The sequence below is a fragment of the Hermetia illucens genome, chromosome 3 (genome assembly GCF_905115235.1).
Source record: "Hermetia illucens chromosome 3, iHerIll2.2.curated.20191125, whole genome shotgun sequence".
Classification (NCBI taxonomy): Eukaryota; Metazoa; Arthropoda; class Insecta; order Diptera; family Stratiomyidae; genus Hermetia; species Hermetia illucens.
In genome coordinates, this window is record NC_051851.1 from 64,573,635 (window position 1) to 64,600,242 (window position 26,608).

The 26,608-nt window shown below is 43.4% G+C and overlaps 1 protein-coding gene across 1 annotated transcript; it reads left to right on the forward strand.

Annotated features, from left to right (window-relative positions):
• Nucleotides 1-2,902: 2,902 nt before the first annotated feature.
• LOC119653081 (beta-1 adrenergic receptor-like) lies at nt 2,903-14,190 on the forward strand. The gene is made up of 3 exons (XM_038057574.1): nt 2,903-3,514; nt 12,674-13,325; nt 13,388-14,190. The coding sequence occupies exons 1-3, from the start codon at nt 3,328-3,330 to the stop codon at nt 13,920-13,922; spliced, it is 1,374 nt and encodes a 457-aa protein (XP_037913502.1). The 5' UTR covers nt 2,903-3,327; the 3' UTR covers nt 13,923-14,190.
• Nucleotides 14,191-26,608: the final 12,418 nt, after the last annotated feature.

Consider the following 26,608-nt stretch of genomic DNA (forward strand, 5'->3'; position numbering starts at 1 on the left):
GGGTCGCCATAGTCAGGAATACCCCAGTTCTCTGAGGCTTCACTTCCTCTTAGCTGATTCCGCAACTCACGGTCGGATCAACGCTCGCTCGGGGCAACGCGGTCTATTAACACCGATTCAATGCACACTACTCGATCAGGTTCCCGAATTGGGTGGCTCCTGATACACGTTGGCAGAGCTAAGCTCACATCACCCCATCGATGTCGACAGTCCTATGTCGAAGAATCCGGGTTCTACTAGTGTGACCCGGCGTCTACCGGTCATTCGCGGTCCACTTTTCACTGAGAGTCTTTCTCAAGGCTATCACCAAGGATGCAATTGTATTGCTAGCTAGTGGGTCACAACTACTTACTCGGTACTGTTAAATTTCGTTGACGGATCTTGAGAGAACGACCCCCACAGGGTGTATCAAATAAAAGGGTTCAATTAATACTTTTCGATACCGATCTTATTTCTGATGCTGCGTCAACATAAGGAAGTGAGGGCTCAAAATGCATGCCACGAAAACCGTAGCAGGTCTCGTTCTCAGAACCTATTCAGCTGAAAAATTTGAAAAAATTCATTGGGGTGCAGTTGGACAGAATCTGAACGGCCAGAGCATTGAAGGCGTCCATCAATTTGTATATTTAGGAAGCGTGGTTTCTGCCGACGTTGGCATCGAAGGAGATGTTGCCCGACGCATTAACAGCGCTAGATCAACTTTCGCTGTCTAAAATTTGGAAATGCAGTTATCTCAGTCTCAGTTAAGACTGTTTTGTGCAAGTGTTATTTCTGTATTACTATAAGGGAGTATCACAAGGAAAGTGAACTCCCCTGTTACACAAAAACTCTAAGCTTTCGTCAATACCTCCCTGCGTCATATCATCGGAGTACTTTGACCTGATACTATCCCAAACAAAGAAGTTGGTCGGCGCAGGCCTGGCACTCATACGCACTCTGCTTGGAAGACGGAATTGGCAGTAGATAGGTCACACATTAAGAAGGGCGCTGGCTGTGCCATGCAGTGGAATCTACTCTCCCAAGATTGGCTGCCGATTGGGCTGTCCAAAGGCCATTAGCGCAGAACAGTAGAGGATGAGTACGAGCGTCTCAGGAAATGATGGGGTACTGAAGCGCATTTCAGGTAACCGCGAGCGATAACACGTAGGTGTGGTTGATACGCTATACCCCCCAAGGGATGAAGAGCCACCATATGAAAAGAATCCAGCTATTATTAAAAAAGTGGTAGAAGGACAAAATTGTTTATTTCACCTGAATTTACCGCAACCTAAGACGTGTATGACGTCATTATCGTATAAAGTGAACTCATATGGATGAGGAGTCGGATATATCGGGGAATATTTTGAATTTTTAGCTCTGTACGAATGGAAAAATGTGCATAGGAAATTTCTCACACAAGATGAACAAAAAAGCTTTAAACACGAAGCGTCCAGCTTCCGGTATTCCAACTTTCTTTTTCAGGGTTTTGGGGTGAACAGTTTTCGAAAGTGAAGACTATCTTACTTAAAGGTGATGTTAACCCCTTATTCCCCTGCTTTGCGGCGGAAGTCGAAACAAAAATTTGCTTGTTGAGGTACTAAATTGGACTTTCCACTTAATATCCCATACATTAGGGAAGATAGTGCTCTTTTATACTTTACGCAAATTCAGCATAAATACACAAAACCTTAAAAAGATAGAATATGAAGATGTACCAGCCAGGAAACAGTTTCCGCCGAATGTGTTACAACAGGTGCCGCCATAGCGCACGTGTGGTGAAACGAAGAACAGGGACTTTTGAGAGTCAGGTGGCATAATGGGCCATAGTACTCCAGCCCACAAAACAGTCAACGCTGGGGTTTCCCGAAGATAGCAACAAATTGTTGGGAAGCCAGCGAAAAGCGAACCCTAATGCTTTGAAACGCAACCATGATGACGTTGAGCTGAGTGCAGAATTTACAAATTCTCGTGGTCTACGGTGATCAAGTGGGTTATATGCATCACATTATGGAATGTGAGGACCAGTTATTCAGGGATTTCTGCAGTTCGTGCGAGCTACATCAGCAATCCCTAAATCCCTAAAACACTAAACTAGATCAATAACCAAAAATTGTATCAAGTCCACATTTATGGCATTTATTCGGTCTAAAGTGCCTATATAATGTTCCACTATTTGCGATTACATTTCTGTGACCTACTACACAGCAAAGATAATTTAAGTTGACAAAGCAAGGTCTGTTCGTGTAGATCCGAGAGAGTTTCAATTTTTACAAGGACGAAAGTAGTTTAACAAGTAATACGTCGATGATGGAAGGGTTAATAGGATTCAAAAAAGTGCATTTGCAAGTGCTACCGGGACCCCGGCTTTCAGCCGGCAAATGCCCTTCCTGTACTTCTGGAACACCTGTCCTAGATTTCATGTTAAATACGGTGTATTCTGTGCTATCTGAATACTAGGTAACAAAATCCTACAGCCATATTAACGTCCTAGACGCGGTGCCATGGAAACTCTGGATATTCGCAAAGGACTACGCCAAACAGAAGCTCAAGTTGAAGAGCAGCGGATTTTCAGCCAGGGCAAACGTAGATCAAAACGTCTTACCACAGTAGTAATCGCTCCTCGAATCGTTTACTTACACCTAGCTACCTCTATCTGACTCACAATCGGTACATATAATTCAGGAACGGAATTGAAAACTACACAATGTCAGTAAGAAACAATTTCCTGCTTTTTCCGCGAATATTCTCAATATTTGAAGATAATTGCGTCTGATAAACTGAAAGCAATGAAGCGCCAATATGACGCTCTTAACTAATACACATTTGAACAGCTTTCTGGATTACGTTCAATAATAAATCATGTCAGATATTGAATGATTAAGTTTTTATTATCTACAATAAATAACTGCTGCGATTTAGTCAGTTTACATTCTAGAGTTTAGAAAGGCATTCAAATTCTCGGGTATATCTCTACGCGGGGTTGAGTTGTTCGTTCATTTCTGTTCGTTATTTCTAAATTTACATAGGTGAAAGCGCAAGCTCCCCACTTGCAAAATTTAATATAAAAATCAAAGCCAACGATAGTGTAAACAGTCATAAAATAATGATATTACCAAGCAATAAAAATCAGTGCGGGAGAATTTTACTAGAAGTGGAACTTTTGAGTCATCCCGACATGGAATTATCAGTTTAAGCTCTCCGATAAGCCTGTACATCCATATGATGGTGATATAAACGAATTTAGTTAACGCGTTTACGCATATAATTACATAGTTGATATTTCGCGTATTGTTACCTTTGTCACGTTCCAACAATTGTAAAAATGCCATAATTGTTTGGGTATAGTGAATGAAAATGAGTGTTGACGGAGTTAGCCCGAGGATATACGCCGATTTATCTGTGTTCAACGCAACCGGGTTAAAAGGCGCAGAAGTGGAATTGGAATTGCATGAGATTCTTATGCCTATTCTTGGAATGCTGATAATAATTATAAATTTGATTGTACTTGTGTCGAGCGGATTATTCTTACACAGAGGTGAGTAATTTGCAAATAAGCAGGGAAAGCTCTCTACCTCCATCAACTTGGTGCGGCTACATAAAAGCTTCATTTAAGACTACAAGTAATGCTCCGAATTTCTGGACTGCGATGGGTACTGCGATATGGCTTTCCACTGGAAAAGTGTGTGAGGATTCCCTCTCCGTTCCGAAACAATCGTGCGCAATTGTTACCTGCCGTTGTAATATTTGCTGCGGTAGACGCTATCTGATGCGATTCAACTGCTATATCAATACACGGCGACTTTAGCGTCGTCTCAAAGTTACCATTTAATTTGCTTTCTCAATATCCCGTCTTTATCTACTTGTGCGTCCATAAAAGATCGCACCAGCCCAACGATGTCGCCAAGTCATATTAACAATCGCCCCCCATCCATGGGATCCTTACTCAGCGTCGCCTGCGCTACACAGATCTGACGATCGCCCTACTGACGCTGCATTGGCGCCACCGCACGCTCCCTCTAGCGCCTAATCGACGATCGCCACCGCTGAACCGCAGGCAACAGTTGCCTCAACGGCCTCCTGCTGAACGTTGCCTCTCCACCTGTTCTCAATTCAACTCAATTCACCTTTCTCATGTGTGAAGCCGTCAAAGTATATCTCTCCAGACCAAGTGTCCTTCATAGTGACGTATCCCCACGATTTCGATGCTATCGCCCAATCTTCCTTTTGGCCACAACGAGACTTCCTCTAGCCTGAGAGCGACTAAGACTAAGAGAGGACTAAACTTCTTGAGGATTTTTAGCCGCCCGCCAGTCTCCCCGAACTTGAATGATTTTCACAACTTTAGACTGTTTTACCAAAATGTAAGGCAGCCTCAGGAATAAACTATTGGGTTTCAAGTTATTTGCCTTAGCATTTCAACATTACGTCATCTGCATTTCTGAAACCTGTTTAGTTGACAGGATTTTAGACTCGAGCTCCCCCTTTCATTGGGACAAAGACAACCGGCATAGGTGTTTCCTCTTCGTGCCAAAATTATTTTTTTCTTTTCCTGTGCCACCTACTCTTTCTGTCACCGTACGAGTTATTTCGCCAAACGTATGCTCCTTTATCATATTTCGCGTAAACATATTTTCTCTGCCTCAGCCCCTCTTCTCGGTACGAAGATTTCCTCGGCAGTCTTCGAAGTCCTAAGCGTTTTGTTTCCCCCACTTCGTTGCATCTTCTGTAGCGATTTTAGCTTTACTATGTTCTGTTCTACGACCTACTACTCCCGCCCTCCCTTCTCCCTCTAATAACCATATCCACTTTCATGAATAACCCTGAGCCGCCCTTCAATTTAATCCTTAACCCATCATCCAGCTCCCGAAATTGTTGTTCAGATATCCCAACTCCATTTCCCAGCCGTACGCAAGCCGGCCGAGTTTAACTTTCGTAAAGCAAATTTCCAAGGCCTAAGCATGCAGACTTCGCTTTTTTTACAAAACTCTGTGTTCTTCAGTCGAATTTTTTATTTAACAATGCAGAAAGGAATATGTGATTTGGTTGAAGATTCACTGTAGCGCGGAAAGCTCAAACGTTTCTGGTCCCGCGTTCGCAACACCCGCAGCTCCGCCAGCTATCTTGTTCGTCCATTAAGTTCTCTGGCTACCCTGCTAACCTCGACTGGTTGTCGGCCCACTGTGAAGCAAAATAGCAATTGTTAAGCGTAGGTCCACTGCCTCCAACTTGCTCGACTTTTCCAACTTTGTCGTGAAATGTCTAAATTCACGGCAAGAAGTACATACTATGTACACTGCCTTTTGCCGGAAGTCTCGTCTCTAAGCGTTTCCATACCACTTGTTTCATGGTCTGCCTCTTACCTTTCCAACCGATTCTTTTGAAGGCAGCAGATCCCGTTCCTTCTCTCCTCCTCTGGCGTCCCGCAGGGATCTATTCTAGGTACTTTATTGCCTTTATTTTCTTTCAACGACCTACCTCCTTCCTTACTTGTCCCCGTTTGCTCTATTCCGTTGGCTTTAAGGGTGTTTTCCGCTATATCGTCGCCTATGTACTGTACCTCCCTTCAATCAAACCTAGACACTCTGGCTCGTTGGAACTCTGCTAATGGTTTAGCGTTAAATATCAGGAGATGTCACTTTATATACTACTCGCTTAAATCCCACTTCCTCTCTTTCATCATATCATACCTCGACTCAAGACTTCGGTGTCACTTTCGACAATAAGTTCCGTGTCAACACCCATTGCCTCGAAGTCACTCCTCCTCTGATTTTGACTCCATCCAACTTTTCTTAGCTCTCTATATTTTTGAAACATTCCTCGGGCCTGATGGACTGGTCCGTCTGTAACGACATCACCTGCCGTCCTGCACGCCTTATAATACACGCGGAGCTCGAACTTATGTCCATTCCTCGATTCCTATACTTTGTCGACGTAATAACCCACAAGAACATGATCCTTTAAACTTCTATATCTTTGAAGTAGTTTTTGCTTTCCCCTCCCTCTAAGGGCAATAAGTAATTGAAGTTTACTCTGTTTAGTGTTCATTAATAATAAATAAACAACACGTCTGGCAAGAAAGTTGCTCATCCCGCCACAACACTCCAAGTGCACGGCCCCCTCAACCAGGCTGCCATAAGTTTGTGATTAAATTGTTATGTCGGGATACGGGACGAACCGACACTTCAGCGCTTGTATCGACCAGGTAGTTGCGCCTCAACGGGTCGTAGATTGTGAGGCGACATGGTGCTGGATTTCGGGTAGCGGTCGCCAGAACCCCTGTTAAGTCGAATTTATTTGGTGAAGAATTGCAAGGGCGGGTACGCTTTGTAGCCTTTTCAGTGAACCTACTATGGTACTAGCATGCCCCAGTATTTGCCGAAAGTCCCGATGACCTACTATCCGATCGCTCATTTTAGGGGCGGATCTAAACATTCATCTAGTCTTACTCCCCGAACGCAAAGCACCGACCGCCAACTCAGAGACGGTGGCTGTTAATGCTGCCACCATCTGCTGCAGTTGATTCATCTGACCTAAGTTGTCGCGAGACACCTCACCAGCCATGGGTCGTACGTGGACCTCATGGGTATTTGTTCGTGATGACGGCTAATGTATCCAGAGACCCCGAATCTGCACATGTCAGTATGGCCTGTGTGCTCTCTGGATGCCAATGCAGTCATAAAGACTGTAGCAGCTCAGTGCCAACTTTGTTACCATGCAACTGCTTCATTTCACGCAGCAGTTGGCTTGGCGGACGGTCACCCAGCGTTAGGTCTGTCAGTAAGCGGTTAAGTTCAGCCGCCTCGCTTATTGACATTTGTTTTACGAGTTGCTCTTTCAACCGCCTTTAACAGCAGTTCTTGAGGACGTCAGAGACAAGTCCAACTACTTCCTCGTCCAGCCCGACCGACGCATAATTAGAACGGACGGAATCTGTTGTGACGCCGGCCAAAGTGAATTGGGTCTCGAGTTCGAGAGACCATGCTTTCGGGCTCCTACGCCAAAACGGCGGTATCTGTACGGCGACGGTAGTTTTTGCGAGACTTGCCTCTATTCCAGAGGACATAGTTTAACGGAAGCGAACAATCTAAGAGAAAGAACGCACAAGTGGAACGAGCGGAGTTCGAGACCGAAAAAAGGGAAAGAGCGGAAGAGAAGGAGCACGGTCCTACGCCGTCTCTTACAACGTTCTGTCTGTATTTATGTTTGTTTTGTTGTAATGACAATAAATTGAAAAATGAAATCAAAAACATATAATGCCTCGTTGCCAGACATCAGGCATTGATTCGCTGTCCCACACCGTGATCGTAAGTTGATGAACCGCTTGGTGTAATTGGTCGCCTTCATATTTAACCGATTCAACTTTAATTCCATTCGCTCCTGGCGAATTATGATTTTTAAACCAATGAATTGCACAGACTGTTTCTTCTACTGGTGGTGGCAGTATTTGCCCGTCGTCTTCAGTTCGCGGGACCTCGAACTCGCCGATGTTTTGGTTATTGAGCAGTTTATCAGAATACTCAAAGGCATCGCTCCAATATGCCCATTTCGGAAACCAAATTTCTTTCTTTATCTCGGCAGGATGAGCATCAAAGTGTATAAGGCTTCATCCTGTTGCTGACTTGTGGGTAAAACTTGTACGACTGGTGCGATTGCTACCTCCATTTCTCGAGCTCTAAGACCTGTTGTTCTTCCGCCTTCCTTCCGCGTTCTTCGCGAATACAACATTACTCGGTATGCGACATTCTTCCGATCCGTTGCTATCTTAGATTAACCATCGAACAAGCTATTCACCACTTTTGCGGCCAGGGCCAAGTATGTTTGTGGCCGGGTCAGTGGTACGTTCTTCAGGTGATTGCGATGATCATTTGTCAATGCTTAATTTCTTGGACATCTGTTGACTGCGGTTATTGCAGAATGACACCTTTATTTGTGGACTGCTTTGCACGCAAATCAAATACTTCCAACAATCATTTCGTGTGACACAGCTAATTGATTAATCCGCAGTCCATTGTTATTGGTATCCCTATGTAAGCTACGAGACCCAACGTACCACCCGAATAAGGGCGCCATCCATACTTGGCCCAAAGTATAATTTTGATATCATACCTTAGACAGCCTTCTAGAGTTCGTTCCGTTGCCTCCTAGAAGATATCCTTCTCTGACTCCTCGCTCGCTCCTCTGTAGGGGCGTCAACGTTAATGAGGTTTATATTTCTTAATTTGCCTGGCAAACGCATTATACATAGCCACTCGCTTATGTTTTCCAAACCGATAACAGCCGGTTTCATTTTGTGCCTGACTGAGAAGCCTACTCCGAGCCCATGGTTTACTGCTATAATATACACTGTTGTGGCTCTTCGCCAGGAAACCGGTTCCTGTCCACCGAACCCCTTGCAACGCTCAATTACCTTCATATTGGGGCCGTTAATGTTGTCAGCTCTACCCAACACCCAGCCTGAAGGACCGGTTGATACAATTTGTCCCTTTTTTAGGGCCGGGGGACTCGCCTTCATCCTTCTCCGTCTGCAACTTTTCGCTAAGAAAGGTTCCCAGGTTTTATGCTTCATCACGTTTCACCCTGGGACCTATACTACCCTTTGACCACCAATGTAGAGCATCCCAGCTAGAAGCCCAGGTTTCATTTTCTTTCAGAGTGGTTTCGAGATGTCAGTGTGAGTTCGGTCTGAATTAGGCAACCGATATGAAGAACATTCCGCCAATACTTGTGATTACGCATGGTTTGTAGGAATGCAGGTTAATTCAAACTTGAAAATATCTTGAGTGAAATATCGCACCGGACTAAAAATGGTCACTAGATTATCGCAGTACCTTCACTGTTCTACGCTTCTCTGCTTCAAAATTAAACTAGAATTTTTAATAAAAATAATCGTTAGAGCAACAATCCATATTGGTCCAGGGCCGTGAATTATGTAGAGCACTTCATTCAAGACCGTTACCGTTATATTTGGTCCCCATTGGGTTCGCTCGATATTATTACAATGATTTGAGTCAGGTACTCATTCACAGCTGAGTCAACTGGCATCCGACATCCAGTCAGATAACAAATCCCTAAGTCACCAGTGAGATTTGAACCACGACCTTCCGCTACGACAGCCCAATGCCCTAACCACTTAAGTCATCTAAACACCAAATTTTTAAACCTTATTATTATATAACCCAGTATTTCGCAGTATATGAAATCGCTTCCAAATAGGCTGGCCTGTACTAATTCTTCTCTGTGTTATTTGCAAACTACTTTGAAAGCTAGATCACTTAATTACTATATTGGCCTTAAATGGCCTTCACCAATAATGCACTCACTATTATTTTAGGCTTTTAACTAACTCATCCACAAGCTATGATTTTCTTCTACCTAAACTATGAAAGAAGATTTTGGAAGAAATGCGCGTCATTCATGCACCAATACCCACTGAACAAATTGTTCTCTGTTTGGTTCAATACCAAGGTGGTAGTTCTGGCGTGTCTCAGGAGCCATCCCCTTCGGGACCATACTATTATTATTAATAGACTGCATTGTCCCGGCCGAGCGCGGATCCGCCTGTGAGTTCTGGGCTCAGCTAAGCGTAGGTCAGCCCTCAGGGATCTTGGATAGGGGCTTTATCCCTGAGGATACACTCGTTCTTGACTATTGCGGCCCACTCTTTGGCACATGCTGCGCTAATAAGAAACCGCATGGAGAATAAAAATTAAACAAACCAAAAAATCAATGCAAAAACGGGGAAGGAAGGATAGTTGACTGCGTTTGGATCCATCACGAAGATGCGTCGCAAACCGCAGCACTCAGTGAAAGAAGGCTGAAACACCTGATGTGGCGCCGGGGTGCCCATAAAGATGAACCCCGGTGCGAGAACGGTACCTCCAATACTTTGCAGTGTTGAATTGAAGAGGTGAAGCATATGTAGACGGCAAAGTTCCTCCAGGAGAACGTCAGCAAAGACATTAAAAATGGGCCGATGGAACTAAAGGAACTACTGGATCGCATTTCCTTCAACAGACGAACATGGCCAGCAACGAAAGACGCGCAAAAACAAAAACGGTCGCAGCTTCCGCTGAAAGCGCTAAACTGATAGCTGATATCCCATTACAAAAAAGCGGAAAGAGGAAGACATACCTGAAGGAGATTTTATGCAAGTAGTTTCGTGGGCCCAGTAAGGCAGAGAAGGAACAAAGAAAACAACACTCTACATCGTCAGAAGCCCGTCTGTGCAAAGATACGAAGGCATCAAATAAAAAACCAATAACAAAAAGAAAACCGGAAACTATGGAGCAGAAGTGTCCTCCAAACAGATAGCGAAGTGTAGCAGAATCTTCGCTGAATTAGGTTCGAAAACAACTAGCAATGTACTTTCTGTGAGGCGATCAAGAGGCTACTGGGAAAGGAGACTCTCGTTTCTAGTCCAGAGCCTCTGTGTTGTCTAGAAATCCAAGATCTATGCAGTTAACCCCCGTCAATTGTTTCGGGTCTCTGGACGTTTGCAACTTTCCAGGGACCTGACACAAGGACAGCATGTCACAGAAGCGGTCGGGTAGGTAACGAAGCGAAAATTTGCAACGAAAGCGAGGATAACGTTCGCCGCAAGGATCGTGCGGCATCTAGTGAAAAATGTTTCACACACTGGGGGTTCGGGGCGGTGTCAGTCTTCAGTCAGACCGGAAAAGTCTAGGACGCGACCAGCATAACCCGCATCCTACAAATTAACATGCACTGGAGTGCAACCGCTCACGAGCTGCTGGCGAAATTTGCAGCTGAGGTAAAAGCTGATCTAGTGGAAATTAGTGGATAATACCGGAAAAAAGAGCAGGCTTCATGGCATCCCGACTTATCACGTATCGCTACCATATGGGTTCGGGACGGCATTCGCCTTCAGGTTCTTTCCCAAGACCGAGGAAATGGCTTTGTCTGGGTTCGGTGTTTAAGGATAACATATTTTAGCATTTAGTTAACACCAAATGAGACGATGCTGAACTTTGGACGCAGGCTTGATGCCCAACAGGACGCCGTTTTGGTCATCATAGGACGAATCCTAGTGAAAGGTAACTTTACCGAACTAGGCATGTTTCACATAGCCTCCAAGAGGAAACGGATTCTGAAAACGGCAACGAGAATCAGCCTCGTTGTTTTTAAAGGCCGGATCCACGCCAACGGACCGTATTATATGGTCATTATTCCTCGGACATTCTGTAGAGGTTGATATCAACAGATCAAAAGATATAAAGGACTGCCCCTATTTCACCATGAAAGAGCTCGAACCGCTCGTAGTTCCCACCATGAAAAATACTAAGGCGCCAGGGTCTGATGGTATCTCGGCGAAAGTTTACAATCTGGTGTTCCGCCACGGCCAGACTTGCTCTTTGGGGCGTTCAACGCTTGCCTACCGCTAAAAAATGGCGAAGCTCGCGCTAATTAACAAAACAAAATGAGGCTCTGAGTTGCCGTCTGCATACTTACCGTTGTGTATGCTTAATATGGCCGGGAAAGTGCTCGAAAAGCTCATTAAGAGTCGATTCGCTGATGCAATACATGCTCTAGGTAACTTATCTCCACGGCGTGGATGTTGTCCTGGTAGTCATAGATGTGGTTCATCGAGACGCCGATCTCGTTGGATAGTGCCCCTCATAACGCTTGATATCAGAACTACCGTCAATTTCGTAAGATGAACAGATATGCTAGGCTCACTAGAAAACTCATTCCATGTGACCAGCTATATCTTGCTCATATTATCTGAGAGACCGCTCCTTGCTCTATGAAATGCTCCAAGGCGAAAGATTACATCGGAGGTAGCACAGAGATCTATCCTAAGGACCTCTGGAACGCTTCCTACGAAAGCCTGCTTAGACTCAACATGCGAGAAAAGTCAAGTCTCCTCGGTTATACAGACTACGTTCCAGCACTTTTTGCCGGACGCATTATTGAATACGTGCAAAGTAAACCAACCATATTAAAGTGAGAGGTGAGTGGATGGATGCTCCTAGTTTCAGCTTTGCGAAAGAAAATATCGAATTTGTCATCTTGATCAGAAGAAGAACCCTGATCAACGCTCGACTCGAAGTAGACGGGACTGAAGCTAGGGTCTCGGCCTTGTGTGGGCTAATGGCGAATGTTGTGGACCCTATATTTTCCTGGAGACGTGGGAGCAAATCAGTCTATTCTGCGTATGGAGGTATGTGTTCTGGAATGGAGAGGCGAACGTCAAGCACACTTTTTTTTCTGTGAAAAATGAGACGGATTTCGTCAGAACTTTGTGCAAACACAGCTCCCTCCAGACAACGTTGTCAGAGAGACGCTGAGGACTGCTGCCAGATGGGGTCGTGCTGTGCATTACGTTTCGGTTCTTGTCTTTGGGGAGAAAAAAATCCCGAACTCACAGGAGAGTGGAGGTATAAGATCCCTTAAGTTAATAGTAGGTACTTTTAATAATACTGCACCTACTCCTTTTCCTGAGATGCCTGGGTGTTACACGGGCATTTAGACTATAATGAGTTATTACATATTCTTCTTTCCTAATGGGGCTTTATGTTGCCCTTGGTGGAATTTGGAGTTCGCGAAAGATTCGTCTTGTATTTTTGGATTTTCCTAATCCTAATATCATAATTTTGAGAAAAAATTGCTCAATAGTTTTCAATTTTTTCTATTAGTGAAGTTCTTACATATCAAAAATTTATTCTAATTTCAGGTCAGCAACCGCGGACTACATATTTGTTTTTAGGAAATATCGCGTTGGCAGACGTTGTTATTGGAATATCCTTACTTTTTGGACAATGGTATCCGCGGAAATATCGCACCGATATGGTCTGCGCAATCGAGATTGGAATGCTGGTTTCAGCGAATCTTACCTCAGTGTACAGTATTGGACTGATAGCAATTGACCGATTTTTATACATTTTATCTGGGCTTAGATATCAAAAATATATTTATCCCACTCGAGCAAGGATCATGATTTTTGTCGCCTGGGCCACAGGCATCCTTGTTGGCTTCATTCCGGCAATGGGCTACCGAAGCGACACAGACAATGGAAAAATGTGCTGGTTTATTTTAATAGAACCGCCACCTCTGATATTGATGACCACCACGTTTGGGTCGGTTCCATTAATACTAACCGTCATCCTATATAGTATTATCCTATACCACGCACTAAAGAAAACCGCCCAATTGAAATCAGCAGCCCATAACGTTCACGGTACGAGTTCCGGAAACTTAAGGATCTTTCGTGGCGGTATACACTCAAGCACACCATCAGAACGGAGCAGCCATGAGGCAGCGCCGATAGCTACTCAAACACCGATGTCAGAATCTGAAGATAGTGGATGTTGCGTCATGTGTAGAAGGTAAAGTTAATTTTACTTTTAAAATTTTATTAGAAATAACTATAACTGAATAATTTTTCCAGGAACCGAACACAGAGGCCCACGCCTCCCATTTACAATCCTAGTAAATGGAAAGCCATAAAAATTGTGCTTTTCACAACTGGAGCATTCTCAGTTACTTGGCTCCCATACTTCATAGCCTCAGCAATCTACGCGTTCTCGACATCACCGAAAAATTCGAAGTTTAGGGAACAATTGCAGATTGCAATAGCAAGTCCTCTTGCAATTCTTGGCGTGACGAACAGCCTACTAAACCCCATAGTATATGCTTGGTGGCATCCGGGATTCCGGAATTCATTCAAAAAACTTTGGAGGAAATGCCGTGGACAAAGTTACAGTCCAAGGAATAGTCGCAGTCCAAGTAATTCTCGTGGTCATGCTCACCAACGGATACATATTCGGGATAGTGAAGAACCAAATCCCCCAGAAGCAACTCCAATCATGAACTCCCGACCGCCTAGCCGAACACATAGCAATGGACGCAGTAGTGGAATTGGTAGACAGACAAGGCAGAAGGTTGATCCCACTATCGCTCGAGTAATGGAAACCGAAAGCTGATTTTTCGATTTTACGTTTTTCTATTATGTGTATCTCTTTCTACCTCTGGATTATCGGAAGATACTTTTTTATTAGAGAACCTACAAGAAAATTGTTTAATAAAGAGTGACGCATGTTATATGCAAATTAACTTTGTTGGGAAAGTTAAAGAGTTTAGCGTACATAACACGTATGGAATGCCATGACATTGAGGCCAATAAAAATGTCCCAAAGAAACTGTCCAATTTTAATACTAAATTTCGAAATAAATCTTACATTTAAAGATATTTATAAAGATTTTGTGTAGAAATAAATGTATTGAGCAACTCCTTAAGCATACACGTCAATATTTTCAATACAACTTGGGCTACTTAAACATGGATTTATCATGCATTCTAGTACGAGTGGGCGCATATCGCAATGAACTAGGCTTTTTGATATACATATAATAGTTTTGTGGAGTTACCAAACATCCCATTAGGCGCGTCCTTTCGTGTGAATAAGGAAACGCTTGGCGGACGCGTTGTGATGATGTATCATACATGTACGCATCAGGAGACGTGCGTCCATGGGCATGCTTACTCTCAGGCCGGGTAGGTGGCCCACTCGTGGATAAAATGACTATGGGAGAGATACCCAGAAATCAACCCAAATATGGAGGAGGAGAAAGAAAGTTTATTCATCGTGTAGGGCTTCGGAATCCGAGTAGCAGCGGCGTGGGCAAGCGGGCCGCCAGCGTTCATATTGAGCGACCGCAGTGCCTCAGTAATGGAAAACTTGGCTACTTTGGCATCTAATGCTTCAACAGATATTAATGTAATGAAAATGAGATCCACACCGGATCCTTTTCATAAAACTTGGAAGGTCAGTACTGAGAACAACATTACCCCTAGGCTTTATTGTGCTCCACACCATTGTCTACATTCTCGCGTCTCGCGGGGATTAGGACCGATGTGCCGGGGGGTGATCAAATCAGCGAGAGATATCTCAATGCAGCTGGTTTCTTCTATAGGAATACAGGCACGAAGGCTGGAAGAAAAAGAATGTATGCGCAAGGTGCAGGCTCATTTCTGACTGCTGCCGCAGGAGTTTCCTCCAAGGATGGCAAAATGTGAGAGGGACAATTTGCCATCCACCGGGAATGCCTATGAAAAAAATCGCTGGAGCCTGGAACGAAGCCAAGATTTAAAAATCCAGGTTTTCATGATGGGCTTCTCCTTTTGGACTGCCCTGATGATGTGAAATCGGGGTCCCAAATAAAGACGAAGCCTTATCAAGTGGCGCGATTGACGGTGCGGTGATGGCAACTCCAATACCTTGTAGTACCGAAGCAGAAACATTCCCCGCTGAGAACGCTGCTTGCATCAAATGCAGATAGCCCACTGCAAAACGAACTGCAAAAAAAAGCGGAAAGAGGACGACGTGCCTGAAGTAGACTTTATCAAAGTAGTTTCCGGAGCCCAAAAAAAGAAGCAGGAAAAAAGGAAACAACTGAGTACGCCGCCACTGACGTCTTTTCAAAGACACATAGGCTGCAAACCAAAATCCAGGAGCGGAAAAGACGAGGAAACGAAGAAGGACTGACTGGAAATCCTTAGTGAAATCCGCTACAGGATGAAACCCGAAGAGGACGGAGCAGAGGTATCTTCTATACGGAAAACGAGGAGTGGCAGGGTCCTCGTCAAACTGGGCGCGAAGACGACTAGCAACAGGACGTTTTCGAAGCGGTCGAAGGGTTATTGGGGGAGAAGGGTTTTGTTTCCAGCCTAGAGCCCATGTGCTCTCTAGAAATCCGAGATCTTGACTGCCTCAAAGAAAATATCGAAGGGAAGGAGGCGATAAAGTGTGAATGTCCAGTGATTGGTATCACCTCTGTAAATGCTCGAGGCCAAAATTCTCCGTGATGGAAGTCCTCGAGCAATATGCGAGGAAACTCTTTAGCATCAGGAGAATCAAAATTGAATGGATAGTATGCAGAGTCCCCACCAAGTGGTGCAGATGTCTGGAATGTGAACATACTTCAGCAACTTGTAAGGGACGGGACGAAAGGTCAAGTAGGGCACCAAGCGAAAACTTGCAATGAAAGCGACCAATACTGAATCACGGACCCGGCCTCATGGCATCTCGACTTGTCGGGCACGACTACCTTCTGGGTTCGGGACAGCGTTCTACTTCGTGTTCTTGCCCAAGGCATGCGCCATAAAAACACAGTATAGATCAGCAAGAAGGAGACTCCGCAGCACTATAAATAAAAGCAAGGTGAATGAGGACCCGTAGGGACTTGGCTATAAGCTTGTCACCTGTAAAATCGAAGCTCTGCTCTGTATACTAAGTACCGACCAGAGGGACCGCATTGTACGGCCCTTATTTCCCAGATACCCCATAAGGGTGTGATGTCAAAAGCGCTGAAAACGACGAGGATTGCCCCCTTTTCACAATGAAAGCGCACTATGAAAAACAAGAAGGCGCCAGGTACTGATGGTGTTCCGCCAATGGCCCGACTTGCTGCTTGAGGCGTTCAACGCTTGTTTGAAGGCGGACATTTTTCCTTGTCGCTGGAGAGTGGCCAGACTCGCGCAATCAGCAAGGGTAAAGTAGACCCGGAGCTCCCGTCTGCATACCGACCGCTGTGTATTATTGACGCGGCCGGGAAAGTGCTCGACAAGCTCATCAGGAGTAGACTCGCCTCGACTCAGACTTATCACCAAAGCAGATCCACACTGGACGCTATTGTGGAGGTCGTAGATGCAGTTCATCGTGCCAAGACACACAGCCGCCGATCGCAACGGATAGTGCTCCTCATAACGCTCGATGTCAGAAATATCTTCACTTCCGTAAGATGGACAGATACGCTAGGTATATTAGAAATCTCATTCCCCGTGCCAAGCTATCTCTTGCGGATATTGAGGGATTATCTTAAAGACCGCTCCCTGCTCTAAGTGACGCTAGAGGGCCAGAGAGGAATGGAAATCACGTCAGGAGCAGCACAGAGATCCATCCTAAGGCCGGACCTCTGCAATGTTTCCTACGATAGTATGCTTAGACTCAATATGCCCAAACAGTCCAACCAACCAACAACATCAAACCGCACTGGTCAAACGGAACGAATAAAGATAGGAGAATACAACTTTGAGACCGTTGATAATTTCTCCTATCTAGGGTCGAAAATCACAACCGATAACAACTACGATGATGAAATCCACGCACGGTTGTTGTCAGCCAACAGAGCGTATTTCAACTTACAAAAACTGTTCCGCTCGAAACGTCTCACCATAGGGTCAAAGCTCTTACTGTACAAGACAATGATCTTGCCAGTCCTCATGTATTCCTCGGAGACTTGGGTTCTTAGCAAGAAAAATTGCGAACTCTTGGCCGCGTTCGAGAGAAGAATCCTCCGAAGAATTTTTGGCCCCTTACATGAGGGCGGACAATTCCGTAGCCTACATAACGACGAAACCTATGAGCGATACCATGACCATTCGGTTGTGGATAAAATCCAGCTCAATGGGTTACGGTGGACGGGTCACTTTATCCGTATGGATAAGTATGATCCAGCCCGGGAAGTGTATAAGGGCAATATCTATGGTAGAAAAAGAAGACGAGGCAGACCATGCCTACGATGAAGCGGTGGCGTAGGTCAGGACGCCAGACAGCTTTTGGATATATCGAATTGGTAGACCTCGGCGGAAAACCGGGATGTCTGGAGTTCCTTATTAAGGCAGGCCTAGACCGGATACTGGTTGTTACGCCATTGATGATGATGAGTCACGCCTGGTCGGTTATGCAGATGACGTTGCGCCACTTGTTGCCGGACGCTCTGTTGAAGAAAAGCAAAGCAAACTTGGCATATTGTTGCGACGGATAAGCGCATAGATGACTGCTCACGATTTCACGGCTGGAAAAACTGAAGTAGTCATCTTGACCAGAAGGAGAATCCCGACCCTGCGTCCCATATCAATCTGCGAGTTGACTATAGAGTCATATCCAGCGGTTAAATACCTTAGTTTAATGCTCGATTCGAAGATGAGTTTCTGCGTGCAAATTAAAGCAGCAGCGGACAGGGCTGCATCTGGAGTCGCGGCCTTGGGTCGGCTAATGGCGAATGTTGGTGGCCCTATATATACTAGGAGACGTCTCCTTATGGGAGCAGCGCAGTCGTTCGGAAGTATGGGCTGATGCCTTTGACAAGGAGGTGTATCGTAACTGCCTTACTCAAGTGTAAAGACAGGGAGCTTTGCGAGTGGCGTCTGCTTATTGCACTGAACCGATAGTGATGGTGATTGCGGATGGAAAGATTGTTTGCCGCCTAGTAGTAGAGGAAGAGTTTGGTTATGCTACCGAAGCCCCAAAAACCAGCTGGCGCACCCTCTTCATTTCACTCTATGTGTCTTTTAGACACTATCTAGAAGATGTTGGAGGGTGTGATGTTCAACAGGCTGCTTCCGTTTTTTGAGTTAGCGAGTCGTCTATCGGACCGACAGTATGGGTTTCGCAGAGCGCGGTCTACAGTCAATGCAATAGCAAAAAATCGTGGGCCTGGCTCGGAGTACCGCTGAATGTAAGGAGTACCTTTAACTCGGACTGTTGTGGTTGAATTAAAAGCACCCTGGTTAAACTGGGTATCCCTAGTTACTTGGAAGGCGGCAATATTGATTGGTTTTAGAAACGACCTGGTGATGGTAATAGTTGCGAAACACTACAAGGAAGTAGAACTGTAAGGAAGTGAAACTATCCATGCCATCAAAACATGGCTAAATAGGGTGGAACTGAACCTGGTGGATGATAATACGAAGGCGGTGCTTATTACTAATCGCAACGATACTGTCAAAATCCGGGTTGGTAATTACGAGGTAGTTTCAAAGTCGATCATGAGCCAAGCTGAGCTTCGCAGGGCACTTGGATTATTCGCTCGAAAAGGCAGCATAGGGTAATTCATCTCTAGCATTTCTCTAGTCGCCGGCTGCTTATCGTAGGGGTGATGAAATCCTCCTGATATGCGCTGCTCGACTGAAGTGACTACGGGGCTCCGAAAAGCCACTAGGAAGGAGCTCTACAGGAGATGGCAGCAACAGTGGGATAATTCCGAAAAAACAATGATTCCGTGTATTGATAAATGGGTTGAGCGAAAACACGGAGAATTGAAGTACCCCCTAAAATAGTTCTTTATGGGACACGGTGGGTACAGGAAGTACTTGCATCGCTTCGGATTGGATGAGTCCTCAGACTGTCCCCAATGCGACGCTACAACCGAAGGTCCCGAGAATTTTATATTCCATCGTCCAAAATTCGCGATTGAAAGAGTAATCGCACCCCATAGCTTCAGAGGGGAGATGCTGAAGTCGGGAGAGAGAGCCCTCCTCGCGAAGTAATACTTGACGTTGATCTCGCTAGGATATGGGCGGAAAAATGAGGGGTGGTTTTAGTGGGTGAGAATCCCCACTGCTGCAACCTGGCACAACAGTCTCTTTTGAGTTACCCACCTCTACGATAAAAATATATATATTTATATCATATATACTTTTATTATATGTACATATAATATATTAAAGTGAATCCATTTACTAATTTGGGCAATGTTGTGTCAAGTTACCATATACACCATATTAACACACTCATAAGCAGAATTACTGCAGGTTTACTAGTTCCATGACTTTGTTCTCATGATCCAAATAATAAGACACGAGCAGGTTTGCCTCGATTATGTATCCTTTGCTTCTTTGGACGTCAGAGAGGCACACGGTTAAATTCCATGATTTCATCGTGATATGATTATCCGCACGGGCTTTAATGACGGTCGGATCACGTTTAGACAGTGTGACCAATCAACAAGCATTACTTTACCATTTCACGGTGAATTTAAAATCAATACGTTATCGGTTGGTTCTCATATGTGAATGCTTTTCGCTCACCACGTCCAAGTACATAAGTAGAAGCAGGCTTGATGCCCACCATAACTAAATCACTTCCCAGCTTCGGGTTTCGATATAGATCCAAAGTAATCCCGAACCAACTGAGATATTTATTCGTACATTCTTTACAGCCTGCAAGAACTGCGGGATGGTAGTTTGCTTTCTGCACTTTTGGAATTTTATTTTCAGGTCCCTAACAACATCATGGTTAACTTTATGATTCTCGTTCCTCGGTGGAATGCCTGCAACTGATGTTTTCAGGCTTGATGGGTTTGGCAAAGAAAAGTTGAGTGGAAGCATGTAATATTGTGGGTGCTCCATGCCACTTTCGCATATGGACTATGACTGGGGTTGATAGTGTGCATAAACGCAAACCATTGGCTAAAAAAGATAATGAGTGGAGTGCTCAAACGTATGAAAGTGATTTATGATTTTGTGCCTCGTTTAGGGAACATTGGTCGTAAACCTAGCAAATTTGTGATTTCACGGAATGAGGAATATAACCAGAAATGACGCTGGTGTTGACTTTTGAAGGTAAATACGATAATGGGTTTTCTTAATTATCAAAATATTTTATGACTTTTTACTTTATACTTCAATAATCAAAACTATTATACTTACCGCTTGAATGAGTTCAGATACACAAAGTAAAGTTCCTGATTGCCTTTAACTCGGCAAAGGCCAGTGGCGACCATTGTCCATGTCTGGATCACCTCGCACCTTCCATTCACCGATATGCAATGGAACAAAACAGTGGAATATACAGGTGGCAGACCAGTTTTATTGGTCGTAGATCGGTCCTATGGATTCTGAGAAGGACCTTCTGTTGCATTTGATCAACCCTTTTAGTAGGAGTTCAAGGGTTACAAGATCTCCACCATCGTTCAAAAACGTAACCCAAATAACAAAAAAAAAAATACCACTAACACCAAAGGAAGGAAATCCTAAAACTATAGAAGCAACTTGCATTGTAGCGAAAACATTGCAGCTTAGGTCGCAAATTATACAACCACAGCAGGACAGCATACATATCGAAAAAGCTGATCAAGGAAAAAATCCAGGCCTCTCAAGTTTATGGCAAAGGGAGTCAACCCAACGTGCCAAAAAGACGACATTGTTGAAAACCTAAAGGTGAAGGGTTTTAAGATCCTAGGCACTGTGAATATATGGAAAGGCCTAGATTTCGTGTGGATGCACCACTGTCATTCGTTCCAGATTTTTCGTTTGGATAGGTTAGAACGACACGTGTCACACTTTTCGGGGTACACATTTTGAACACCACTCCCCTATGTTTCATCCGATATCAAAAATATCATCAGCTTCGAAAAGTTCATTTAATACCCCACACGACCATATTCTGTGAAAAAAATGTTGTTCCTCCTTTTGAAATGTATGGGCAGCCCACCCTTAAACCCTGTGCAAAATGGTGCCACCCGTTGTATGCAAGGGGATTCACAGACCGCACGTTCTCACCAAATTTCTTGACAATTGGTTCAGCCACTTCTGAGTAAATTAAGTGTGACAGACAGGCAGACTGAATACCTCACCTGACTGTCCAAACTGCAGGCGACTCAGAGCGCGTATTCTTCCACTGTTCAAGATTTATGAAAGAAAGGACGAACTTTGAGGAGACTCTCAAAGAGGTGCTGGTGTCAAAAAATCTAGTGGGAAGAATGCCAGCATGTCAGGAAGACTGGGATGCGATCAACTTCATGGTCGCATTTATCCAGCGCAAACTACGAACGGCAGAGGAGCCGAGAATATCTCGGTTACATACGCCGCACAGAGACGAAAGATGACTAAACTAAAGTAAGCTGACTCCACCCCGTGATGTTATATCTTATGGAGGTTCCACGGAGCATGAGGTAAGTTGGGGTGGTTTTAATGGGTAAGAATCCCACACGCGCACACTTGTCCAGGCTGATGTCTTTTGAAAATTTCCACCTCCTCAATAAAGGAAAAAAAATACGGACAGAAACACATCCAATCGAATAAAAATAAAATGCTAAAGTCAGGGAAAGAGATAAATAAATTATAGTTGGAATTACTTCACTACGTTAAATTTTTCCTGATCTCTCTTAGTTACAGGTCCTGGAACAGGTCAACCAAGAAAATTCATTAAATGGCATTGAAAACAAAAATATCGTGTTAAAATATCCCAAGCCTCAAAGTAATATTCAGGCATCCAAATGGGCAAGGATTCTTCTTAAACTAGTCCGAGCAAAACAAATAGGCGTCCCCACGCTAAAAGACCGGGAAACTCGCAGGAACTCTTCGGACACATTGATATTTGCGAAACTCGAGGGTGGAGTGCCAAAAATTGCGACATAGAACGTGAATATGTTGTCGACATTACAATCTCAGAGGATTTCTCTGATGCCTTTAACAGACAAGTGAAGCTTAATATGGGATTCAGACTATCGTGGAAAGTTTGCCTGATCATCGAAGTCGATGGGAAATGACCAAATTCGCTTTAGGCCGGCCTTTATTAGAAATTTCAAGCATCCCATTTCTGTGAATGGGTTAATCAATTCGATATTCCTGACAACCGCCCAACATCCTGAGCTATGCATTTCGCCATATAAGGTAGGATCTGCGGCTCTTCTTTCTCTACCACAATTATTACGCTTATGGAATTTCTGGACTGAATCTTCCTCTCCCATACCAATTGGGTACCCTGCCCACCGCAACCAGACAACGCTCATTCATCATTATATACGTAATGAAATCGTCCATCTTCCTGTATTGAGTCAAAAATTCTTTGGAGGACTCTTCTCTCGAACACGATTTAGAGTTTGCAATGTTTCTTGCTAGGAACCCAAGTCTCCAAAGAATACATGCGGGCTGGTGAAATCATCGCCTTGTTTTGACCCTATAATAAAACGTTTCAAGCGGAACAGGTTTTGTAAGTTGGCTGCGGATTTCGTGGACGCAGCTTTTATCGGTTATGATTTTTAATGCTGGATAGGAGAAATTATCAATGGTTTGAAAGCTATATTTTCCTGCTTGATATGGATAAAGGCAGTTTGTACACTTTGGTGATCCTTCTTATCATATTAATATCGTCAGTTGATTGTGAAAAATTTCTAGAGCGATTCTATTATCTGCCCTCGGGCATAAATCAGGGCTGGTCTGGTCAGTCTTACTAATTTAATGAATATATCGAATTCTTTCGTGGTTGTATACAGTTATACACTGCCTATGCTATCATAGGGGGCCTTAAAGTCAATGGAAAATTCCTGCAATTTGATCTATGAAGATTTTTATGCTGATGATGATGTGAAGCTGTCCGGTGTAAGAAGATAGCGGATAATCTACTACTTAATAAGGGGATCAGAATGTGGGACTCGCGTCCCCTCTACAAATCATCCCATCGGTGTTCCCACTTTTCCAGAGACTCCGCTTTATACGCTAATCGCCATATAGACATATTTACCTTTCTCCAATTGCTTTCACGCGCTAGTACTTTCTCAGCGACTGGTTCTGGCGTGTAATAGTGTAACGCGAACCATTAGGGCCACAAGTAATTTACAGGTGTATCTTGAGCCTTCAATGGTAGGCATCATCCGTGCTATCGATACGCTGGTACTTGCCGCTTTGCCACAGGCATAGTCCAGGTGATCCTTGAAATTGGAGTTTGCGTCGAAAATCTCCTCAAGATATTTAATTAACGGCTTTGAAGTGATGAATACAAATCGCATTCTCTTCCCTACGGAAGGTCAAGCCAAACTATCATACCTGCAGTGATGATTTTAAGGAGTTGATGATTTTCTTAGCGTACATTTTCACATCTTCAGGTGTTTTGTGACGACATCTGTGTTAAGATCATCAACATCAAAGCCAATTATCACGACATCCTTTGGCATGGGAACGGCAAGGGCCCTGTTGCACATCGCGTTCCACAGAAGAGCAAACAAAACTGAGCCCTGAGGCGCTCTGGCTGTTATGGTTTAGGTCCCTTATCTGTATCGTACCAAAACGTCTTTCCGAGAGATAACTTTCGAAGAGCTTAGTCAAGTAATGAGGAACACCTGTTTTAGCCAATGAGCTTTTTATCCACTCCTAGGTGACTGAATTGAACGCATTTCCAAAGTCCAATGTTTCCACTGCACAACATTTATTATAGGACATCGCGTCTCGCTCTAGCTTCAAAACCACGTCTACGGATTTGTGTTAAACTTCTCTGAAGCCGCACAATCGGGATCATAGCCTCCCAATAGCCCCCTCCACGTCGCTGCAAAGCCCATTCTCCATGTGGGGGGAAATTGCCTGGTGATCGCTGAGTAAAGTGCTTACTGGCTCTTATTCGCCAATTCGCTACTTACATGTGCCAAATCGACTAGCGAGCAAGAGCATGCCCTGAAAAAAAAACATGTGTAAAATGTTTCCTCACTGAATACAGTCATGTGGGGTATCAAATGAAAGGTCTCGATTAGTACTTTCCGAAGTCCTTATTAGTTTTGACATCCATCTTGAAGGGGAGCAGTTCATTCTCAGAAACGTCAAAGAGTGATAGATATTTTCTAGATCTGGACAATTTAGTAAATATTTTTTTAAAAAGCGTTAGCAGCTTCAATTAATACATATCGTGAGGTATTTGTAAAAAATGTTTTTCTAACAAAAAAAGAATTCAAAATGGCAGATCAACAGCTGTTTTCCAAGAATGGAAGGAATGAATGGTTTGTGTGGACACGATAACTCGATAACGGTTCAGCCAAAATCAGAATTAAAAAAAAAGTCTTTAGTGTATCGTATCATCTTGTCAAAATACGAACTTCTAAAGAAATCGCCACGATTTTACCAAAATGTTTAGCTTTTTTAGATATAAAAATTTCGATTTTATTACTTAAAAAAAATGTTTCCAAAAGAATTGAAAATCCTTCGTTCAGCGGCTGATTATTATCATAATAAATAAGTGGTAAAAATTTAGCGTTGATTGGACAAGCAGTTTTTTAGTTATCGTGTCCATTGCAAAAGCACTGAAATGAAAGACGATTCAGAGATAATCGCCTTTAAAGTTTCAAGTTTGAGTTTCTCATTTTAAAAACTAACTTAATTATTTTCTGGAGACTCTCTGGAGACTCCAAAACATCGACTTTAAGGTGGTTACAAGCTATTATAGCTTCTCTTGGGGCTGAAAATACAAGCAGTGTATGTAGCGATGAAGGTTCAAAAGTCTATGCATAATTGCGTTGGAGCAGCGAGGTAGTGCTTTCTAAACAGCTATAACTTCGAATCTAATGCTCCATTCGTTATAAAATTTGCTGAGAATATTCCTGAAATAATGTAAATATGCAATAATTTTTTTCTTCGATTTGTATGACCATCAAAACTGCATATAACCCCCCAATGCAGAGTATTACTGCGAAATGGTGGAAGCTGCGAAATTGACATTTCGCGAAAATGGAAAATAAAATCCGTCAATAATAGTAATTCGTCTTCATGACAACGCAAGACCTCACGTAGCCAACGCAACGAAACAAAAATTGGACTCCTTTGGGAAACCTTAGAACATCATCCATACAGTCTGGGTTTACCACCTTGCGATTTCCATCTTTCTAGGTCGCCAAAAAAAACCCTTGGGGGAAAGCGGTTTGACGATAATGTGGTAGTTTAGGCATTCGTGTACCAGAAGATCTGAAACGAACTTTAATGACAATGGGATCCAAAAACTATCAATTCAGTTATAAAAATGTACTTCCTTAGCAGGAGAGGACGTCGAAAAATTAAACACTTCTGTAAATCATTTTTAAAAATCGGCCCCGTTTATCTTTGATACGCTCTCCAACAATGAGTCTTTTGGATCTTTACACGCGCAGCAGAGAACACTGCACTCTGTACAAAGATACCCACAATTGACCTACTTGCTCAATATACATCTTAATCAGAAATAAATTAATTTATGATAATACCACGAACAAGAATAAAATATTTGTATTTGAAAGTGCTAAATTTGCACGAAAGAATACCTCTTAATTATTATACGCAATATCTAAAATCTAACTGTAATACGCTATCAATATGACCTCCCGTCATTAATTCATATCCTGGTAAGCCTCATAAAAATGGGTCACAACACCACAAAGCTATCATTTCTAAAACACATTCATAATATTCAATTTAATGAAATAGGAGCAAAAACTCCACGAACTCACAAATATCCTCAGAAATTTAAATCTGACTTTAGTGCCATTTTTCAATTCCCAAGATGACCTGTATCTGCTTTCACACAAGAAGCTCTGAATTCCGATGATTGATGGCTTTGCCGAACAAAATAAAAGCTTACGCGCCGAACCCACCACACTGTAACTGCCATTTTTAATAGAAATTTTAAATTACAATGCCCTGTTGATCGGTGTGCTATTGAAAAGACAATACAATAATTAATCCATGAAGGCTCCATTGCAAAACACCTTTTGTTCGTAACGTAAGTTGTTCGAGACCACCTCTGTGACGCCGAAATTCTCAAGCTCCGAATCAACGAACTTAAGAAACCATTCCCAAAACTACAATTACTTTTAACCTAATCAAATTAAGTATTTGTATTCAAAAGGCGCAACTGTGAGTAAAAGTAGTGATGAAATTGAGTCAAAAAAACAAGTTAGTTGAAAAATCGATCTTTCATGATTTATTATTTAGAAATTTGTTTACCTAAATACGTCGGCAGCCTATATAGCCGCCATGGCGGTAAGATTAAGGTTTCTCTTTTGCGATTTAGTTATAGATTTGCCGAACATTGTAAGGGGAATTGTTCTCACATCGTGTAGTAACAATCCGAACATCAGAAGGGCCGACCAG

Coding starts and splice junctions, on each gene's coding strand:
- LOC119653081 (XM_038057574.1), top strand. CDS start 3,328: ATGAAAATGAGTGTTGACGGAGTTAGCCCGAGGATATACGCCGATTTA. Junction 3,515..12,673: donor CGGATTATTCTTACACAGAG/GTGAGTAATTTG, acceptor TTCTAATTTCAG/GTCAGCAACCGCGGACTACA. Junction 13,326..13,387: donor TGTTGCGTCATGTGTAGAAG/GTAAAGTTAATT, acceptor TAATTTTTCCAG/GAACCGAACACAGAGGCCCA.